Consider the following 7,990-nt stretch of genomic DNA (forward strand, 5'->3'; position numbering starts at 1 on the left):
AAAAAATTGAAGGAGAAATAACAAATTATATAGACACAAACAATTACTTGTTGACATATATTATTTGATATGTATGAAAATTTTAATTATATTACATTGAAAAATAATTATTTTATTATAATAAACTTAATTATTTGCGTAATTCTATTTATTTGTTAGAAAATATAATTAATACATATAAATATAATTCATATTTTGTGTTTATGAAATCTTTGCAAGGATAAAAATAGAGGCATAGAGAGAGAAAGATAGAGGAGCGATAATAAAAAGCAGAGAATAAAAGGAGACCGGATGTTGACAAATTTCATGTCACTGTTCTTAGAAGGTCGTTTGTTTGGGTGAAGATTTCTTATCTGGGATCTCTCTCACTTCTCTCTCTTCCAAAAAAACCTCTTTCTCTCTCTAAAACCCCAAACAAAATTAAAAACTACAAAAAAGAAATAAAATAAACCACCAATTTTGTTTTCTTTTCTTCCTATTTCTTTCTCCTCTCTTTGTGTGTGTTAGTGCAAGAGAGAGGGGGTAGTGGCTGGCCCATTAGATCGAAATCTTCTTCTAACGGATTACGATCTAAGCTACTTCTTCAATGGTGTTGAAGCCGCAACCCCACTTTCTTATTTTTGTCTCATGATTCTTTTATCATTATTATTATTTTCTTTTAGTTTTAGTTACCCTTTTGGCTTCAACTACTGCTGATTCTAAAGGGGTCCTGAATTTCTTTTTTGGGTTCTTTGATGGTGTTGGTGCCTTAATAGTAGAAAAATTCCTTGTGGGGTTTCTTAAGAGGAGGTGATTAGAGGATGTGGGTTTGAGGTAATTTACTCATATACTCTCTCAAATTCTTTAGTTTTAATTAATTTATTTATTCGGTTTTTTTCTCACTCCATTATTTTATTTTATTTTTTTGTGAGAATTTTGATTTTAGTACTTTGTACATAGTTTTGTTTTGACTAGGATGAGTAATTCTTTTGGTACCTGTTGTTTGAGCGATTCTTCCAGTGAACCTTATAACATAGCACTATATTCTTCTTCTTCTTCTTCTTCTTCTTCTTGTTATTATTTTAATTTTACTTTGAATTTTGTGGATTGGAATGTTCTGATTATTGTTGCGTGGGTTTGTATGATTGTTGTATTCGATGTTCTTATTTTAATTTTGCCATTTCATTTGATTTCTTTTTTTATTCCTTGGATTGTTTTTTAACTCTAAATTGAAGTGAAGAACCTTAGTTCCCCCAAATTATGGATGGATTTTATGGTGTGCCTGGTTTTGTAACTGCTCCATTACAATGGAGATTTCTCATTTCAATGATGAGCCTATGATGTGTAATGGGAATTCTTGGTGCGTGTGATTACTTGGCCAAGTTCGGGGTTTAACTCATTTTGAACAGCACGGATATAAACTTGCACTACCTATTCTCTTTTGTCTGTCGTTGTCACTCCGATTCATTAACTCGAAGATTTTTGTCCGTCAAAAAGTGACTGGCAAACAAAAGGGAATGGAGGGAGTGTTATAAAAGCTCATCTAGTTTGCGTAGATTTGTTAGTATCACTTGTGGTTTTTCTGATTTATTACTATTTTTTCAGCTTCTTGTTATGGTTGGGGTTAATGGATAAATTTCTAGACGTTGTATGCGATTATTTTAAATGTGATTCAACGGCTGTGGTTATTACCATTTGCATTCTGCAAGTCAATGGCATACAAGTGGCATATTTTGAAGTGCCCTAATTTATAGCCGATATTTATGGTTCAAATTAAAGTTTTTCAACACAATTCTTTGAATACACGATTGGCATTTGTTCAATATTTAGGCTTGGTTTGGTAAAGCTTTTCGAAGAGGTGTTTGCGCTTTTTATCTCGTTTTGTGTTTGGTAAATCAAAAAGTTCATGTGTTTATGCTTGTAGCTTTTAAAAGGTAGGAGTGCTTTTGAAAGCACCTAAGGGGGATCTTTTCAAAGTTGGTTTGTGCTTATCAAAATTAAAGTCTTTAACTCTTACCTTTATGTCTATTATAGTATTTTTTTTTAATTTTAAAAATTATTTTACCAAACGCAATTATTGTTGCTTGTGCTTATTAAAAGTCATTTTCAATTTGATTTACCAAACACAAATGCTACAACTTTTAAAAAGCCATTTTTTAAAAGCTAGCTTTTATAAGCTACTTTTGAAAAATAAAATCTTTACCAAACTAAGCCTTAATGTTATGAAGCGTTTCCAACACGGATAATGTAAGGTTGTTTCATTTTTCTGATGTTGCATTAGTATAGGCTTTAGAGACTAGTACTGTGTCTATAGCATCCTGTCCTAAGTTGGAGCTAACTTGGGATGCATTGGACTTCAATCAACAATTCCCTGATGTTGCTGCTTCTTTTGGTAGTACAGTGTATCTGTGCCCTATTACAATTAGAATCAGTTGTGTATGCTACAATTTTCTGATACTTCTGAAATCTGGAGTTGTAAATTTTTACAGGTAGTTTATGTAGTTGTGATTTCTAAATTAAATATATGATGATTCATAGGATGTGCTGTCTCTCCTTTCCACCTTGCTCACAACTTTTTTCAGTACATATGATATTATTCACACACCATAAGGAGCATTGGGTTAAGTTTCTCAAGAGCTTGTGGTGTTGCACACTTTTTCTTCTTGTCTGTGTCTCAAATGCAATGAATGTGATGTTTTATATTTATTCATAAATTAACATGCTTGATAAGATGAAATTAGCCTCAGCTATGACTCTATGAGCAGGTTGTTGCCTATTTGCTTGCTCTAGAAAGCTAGCAATCAGTTTATCGTTGTTCCTAATTACATGGCTTCTGTTTTAGTTGAAGAAAATCCACATTTACTTTCAGGATTAAAGTTGATATATACCATCCACATTCATATTCTATTTGCTCATAACATCCACATTTGTGGATACTCGAGGCCTCTAAATTCATGATACTGAAGGCCTTAAGCATCGGTGAATTGATATTGCATGCAACCACATTGTATGTTTCGTGTTCTCAGTTTGTCTTTGGTACATTTGTAATTTGTTATCTGGTTGCTTTTTTGAACTTGTGTCTGTGGTTAGATGCAAAGCAGCATTAGTAAATGTTACTATTAATGCTAATGTGATAAACACTTGCATATCTTTTTCATTATTACCAGGAATGGGAACCAAAGTCCAGAAATTTTCAGGGTATTACTCAATGAGAGATCTTAATGAGGAATCTAGTAGTTGTGGTTGGCCCCTTTTATATGGAGAGAATAAAGCACTGACAAATGGGCAGTATTATAATAATTACCTGCCAAGTTCTACTACTGCAGATGCGTGTTCAGTGTATGATAAGGATTTTGTGAAGCAGATGATGCTTGAGCATGAGGCCACATTTAAGAGTCAGGTATGGAGGGTTTAGTTTCTTAGTTTCTTTTTATCTGTTGCCTTATAACTTGAATAGTATGCATAATGTTATTGGGGTGTTATGTTTTGAGTCTTAGTAGTCTATTTAGCAACAAAAGAGAGGCCTGATTTATTGTATATTTGACTTTTAGAACAAATCCTCTAAAGTGAGGAGATTTATAAAGTAATAAAGTGAGGGGTTTATAACCATTAAATTTCTAACTTCTATCGTGTATGAGCCCCACAACCTTGATTTAAGGGTGATTAAACTCCTACTTCCTTACTTTACCAACTTCCTCACTTTAAAGAAGCTTGATCCTTGCCTTTCATGCTTCTTTAGAGCTTGTTCTATTAAAATGTGGCATTTTCAATTTTGCATTTGTTGTTGACTACTTTGTAACTTATTGACAATAATACAATATGTTGTTGCATGAACATGTTTAATCTGTTTTAGATGTATGGTTTTCTTTTATTATGACTCAAGTGATTTCTTGTTTGGCTCAATTTCTTCATGTGTCCCCTACGAGTATTGAACCTGTTAATATTGATTACACTATATATTTTCAATCAGGTATATGAACTTCACCGTTTATACAGAATACAAAGGGATTTGATGAATGAAGCTAAAAGGAAAGAATTACACAAAAACCATATACCTGTTGAAGCATCGTATTCCACATGTCCCTTGGCTTCTCAAATTACAACTGAAGATGGCCAAAAATCACATATCTCTGATTTTCTTGTAGGAAGCTCCACTTGTGCTAAAACATCTGCTTCGGCTATTGAAGGCATTCATACTCCTTTGGGGTCTATTAAAGGAATCGGCAAAGAAAGCAAACCATTTCCATCCCCAAATGGGTCTAGTTCAAAAGATGTCGAGTTGCTTGAGTCTAGACCCTCAAAAGTGAGGAGGCGAATGTTTGACCTTCAGCTCCCTGCTAATGAGTACATTGATACCGATGAAAGTGAAAAGCTTAATGATGAAAAGTTTAGTGGACCAGCTATGTTTTTTCCTGATAGAAATGGTAATACTGGAAAGGAGGGTGTTGAGAAGCTTTTTTGTGGCAATGGTGGGAAGACTGTTACCCTGGGGGAAACTTCCAAGTCGGAGCAATGTTCGGGAAGAAATGGTTTGGCTGACTTAAATGAACCTGTTCAAGTGGAAGAAACAAATGATTCTCCATATGTTGAGCTCCGTAACCATGATCCTTGTCAAGTGGCAACTGAATGCTCTGAGCATTCTGCCACCAAGAAAAAGACAGAGTTTTTTGGTTCATCCAGGGATCATTTCCTCAATTCACATCAAGGAACTGATAGTTGGGTCCAAAGTAATGGATATTTGGAGAACAATGGGAATGGAAAAAGTTGGATTCCATCAGTGGCTGATACAGGTTAGTTGTCTTCTGAGTTGCTTCATTTTTGTTTCTCCAATCCTCTGCCCGCTCCCCACCATTCTTCTTTAGAAGTTTTTATATTGAATTTTGAATCCGGTTACCAGATAAATTTCTTAGAAAATCTGATAATGAATCCAGGTTAGTATGTCTTACATTTTGCTAAAATTGCCGATAGAACTTGGAATTTTGCGGTGTCTTAGAGCTGATAGGTTATGTACTCTGTTCTGTTCTTGTTTGAAACTATAAAATTCTCCATATAATTTTAAATTATATCCCCCTCCCCTCTTCTTTTAAAATTATAATTTAGATAATCCATTTGTTTTGTGTATCTTCTCTTTTTAAGTATGTTCTTGTATAATTTATTTATCGATAGCAGCAACTACTTTTTCAATGTTGATAGGGCGTGTTAAAAGCAATCTACAATCCATCCCTCAAGTCTTGAAACTAGAGAAATCACATTTATCTTCCCAAACAATGCAAGATGGACATAGCAAAGCTCATGAATCCACATCTGATTATCTGATTGGTCAAAGCAAGGCTGATTTGTGGAGGGAAAGGAATGTTAATGCTTTAGATATCGATGAAAGAAATCATGAACACACTGTTAACAGGCATCCCAGTCTCTTTGCAGTTTCACCTTCATCTGATTTATCTAAATCCTGGTCTAATCTGGCTTCTTCTTGGAAAATGGCAAATGGAAACCTAAACCAAAAGTTGATATCAGTTCAGAAACCTCCATTTTTAAAGGCATTGGATGCCTTGAGTAGGAGTTCTCAGTCGCATCAAAGCAACGGAGTTTTGGAAGCTAGTTGGCCTCTGAACATCAATTCAAAGCCTGACCCGGGTTTTCATTGTGATGTACCTGTACAGAATGGGTTTTACCCTGGGTTGTCATCGTATTGTTCCAAGGAACCATCAACAAACATCTCTTCAATTAGCTATGACCGCCTCAATCACGATAATGATTGTAAGATAATTCCTCAACATTTCATCAACAATCTTTCCTCAAAATCCTTTAAGGGTTCAAATTCAAATTGCAACGATGTGAAGGCTGGAAAAGGTATTGACTTGAATGTGTTGCTTTCAAATGGTTCATCCATGGATGGAGAGAAAGAGCACGAGGATCATGTTGTATTGCCTTGGCTAAGAGCAAAGACAATGTGTAAGAATGAGGTAGAAAATGCTGATAGGTGCATAACTATAGGAGAGTCAAGCTTCTCACATGTTGCATCAAAGTCCAACAAAGGGAAAACTGGACAGGGGGCTAGCGGAACATTTTTGCATATTGTTCCTTCCGTTTCAGGTTCTAATGAAATTGAGCAAAGCAGGATGAAGTTGAGTGAATTCTCTGGTAACAAGAAAATTCTTGGTGTCCCCATATTTGATATTCCTCATGTTTCTCCTAAGAAGGAGGTCTCTTCAAATACACCTCCATCCATGCCAATCCGTAATCCATGCGATCTAGAACCGGCGGAAAATAGTAGGAAAACCCGGATATTTGATATTAATTTGCCTTGCGATGATGCTGCTGCTCTTGAATTGGATGAAGTAGTGAATGAAACTGTTGTTACTAAGGAAAGATCTTCAACATCAAAGCCCAACTCTAGGATTCAAATCGACCTGAACTTGAGTATGAGTGATGATGAAGCTTCTTTGATGTCTATTCCAAGTGCCAATGAAGAAGTGCATACAGAGATAGATCTAGAAGTCCGTGCTGTTCCCGAGACTGAGGAGGATACCATAACTGAAGAAAAGCAGCTTGAAAGTTCTCTATCATCAGGAGAAGGTCCTGAAGAGAAAGTTGAACAGCCACAACAGCCACAGGATGAACTTGTGAGAAATGCCGCAGAGGCAATTGTTGCTTTATCATTGGTTCCTTGTGATCAAGTTGATGGTGTGATGTGTAGCTTGTTGGAAAGTCCAATGCAGGACCCGCTTAGTTGGTTTGCAGATTTAATTTCTTCTTCTAAGGACAATCTTGAGAGTACATGCGATGATTCGAGGGGAAAAGATGGTGAGGACAATGAGGGATGTTCGACTATTGTTCTGGAGGAATTGGACTACTTTGAGTCCATGACATTGAAACTGAAAGAGACCAAGGAAGAGGACTACATGCCGAAACCTATTGTTCCGGAGGACTTCAAAATTGAAGAAACAATACAATTGTTGCCTACTCGGGCAAGAAAGGGACCTGCAAGGAGAGGGAGGCAGCGGAGGGACTTCCAACGGGACATCCTTCCAGGCCTTGCGTCTTTATCGAGACATGAAGTGACAGAAGACCTTCAGATATTTGGAGGGCTTATGAGAGCTACAGGCCATTCATGGCATTCAGGGTTAACTAGGAGAAATTCTTCTAGGAATGGCTGTGGCCGGGGAAGGAGAAAGGCGCAAGTTAACCCGTCTCCCCCTCTGCCGCCAGTAGCCAATGAAACTTGCACTCCACTGATCCAGCAACTTAATAATATCGAAGTGGGGCTGGAGGATAGAAGCCTAACAGGCTGGGGCAAGACAACCAGAAGGCCACGGAGGCAAAGGTGCCCGGCAGGTAATCCTCCGTCGATCCCATTAACCTAGTCACTGTTAGAGGCTTAAAAAATTTTTAGATGAGAAAATTTATTTAGGGGTATGAACTAGCAGGATCAGTTCCAAATTGACAGGGGAACACACATGATGATTGTTCCTTAGCCATGGGGATTTCTTGTACATTTTCTTCAATCCCGGATTCGGGTAAATATGCTTGATTTTCAACAATCTCCAGGTGATACAACTTGTATTATTCTTGAATAATGTTGCATGATTTGTTCTGATTATTATCACTTTATAGAACTCGATATATATATATATAGTAAAATAGCAGTGTTGGTTAATCTGGTAACACGTCGTTTTATGTAGTTATTAGTGGAAATCAGGTACATATGTTAGTAGAGGACGAAGACATACTAGGGGTAAAATAGGAAAATAGAAATGTTGCCTTCGACCAAATGGGATATATATAATCCCTACTAATATTCTAGTGATTCTTTGCAAAATTAAATAAATAAATAAATAAATAGAAATAAAAAAATTCTCGATGGAGTTTCATATTATTTCAAAAAGTTTAAAGAGTGCACATGACTGAATTGTTGATCAATCTAGTGCATAATATGTGGTAGTGCACATTATTCCTGTGCCATTCTGACGAAAATGCTTCCTGGGGTGCGGAAAATGAATAAATAATT

General features: G+C 36.1%; 1 protein-coding gene across 2 annotated transcripts; it reads left to right on the forward strand.

Annotated features, from left to right (window-relative positions):
- The first annotated feature begins 377 nt into the window (after window positions 1–377).
- On the forward strand, window positions 378–7,582 carry LOC130980101 (uncharacterized). 2 transcript variants are annotated; one of them, XM_057903744.1, is made up of 5 exons: window positions 378–813; window positions 3,147–3,379; window positions 3,950–4,769; window positions 5,173–7,317; window positions 7,410–7,582. In XM_057903744.1, exons 2-5 carry the CDS (start codon window positions 3,149–3,151, stop codon window positions 7,424–7,426), a joined length of 3,213 nt encoding a protein of 1,070 aa, XP_057759727.1. In that variant the 5' UTR covers window positions 378–813; window positions 3,147–3,148; the 3' UTR covers window positions 7,427–7,582. The 2 variants fall into 2 exon arrangements, with proteins under 2 accessions (XP_057759727.1, XP_057759726.1); XM_057903743.1 differs by having other exon boundaries at window positions 379–813; window positions 5,173–7,582.
- The last annotated feature ends 408 nt before the right edge of the window (window positions 7,583–7,990 follow it).

This window comes from Arachis stenosperma, chromosome 5 (genome assembly GCF_014773155.1).
Source record: "Arachis stenosperma cultivar V10309 chromosome 5, arast.V10309.gnm1.PFL2, whole genome shotgun sequence".
Lineage (NCBI taxonomy): Eukaryota > Viridiplantae > Streptophyta > Magnoliopsida > Fabales > Fabaceae > Arachis > Arachis stenosperma.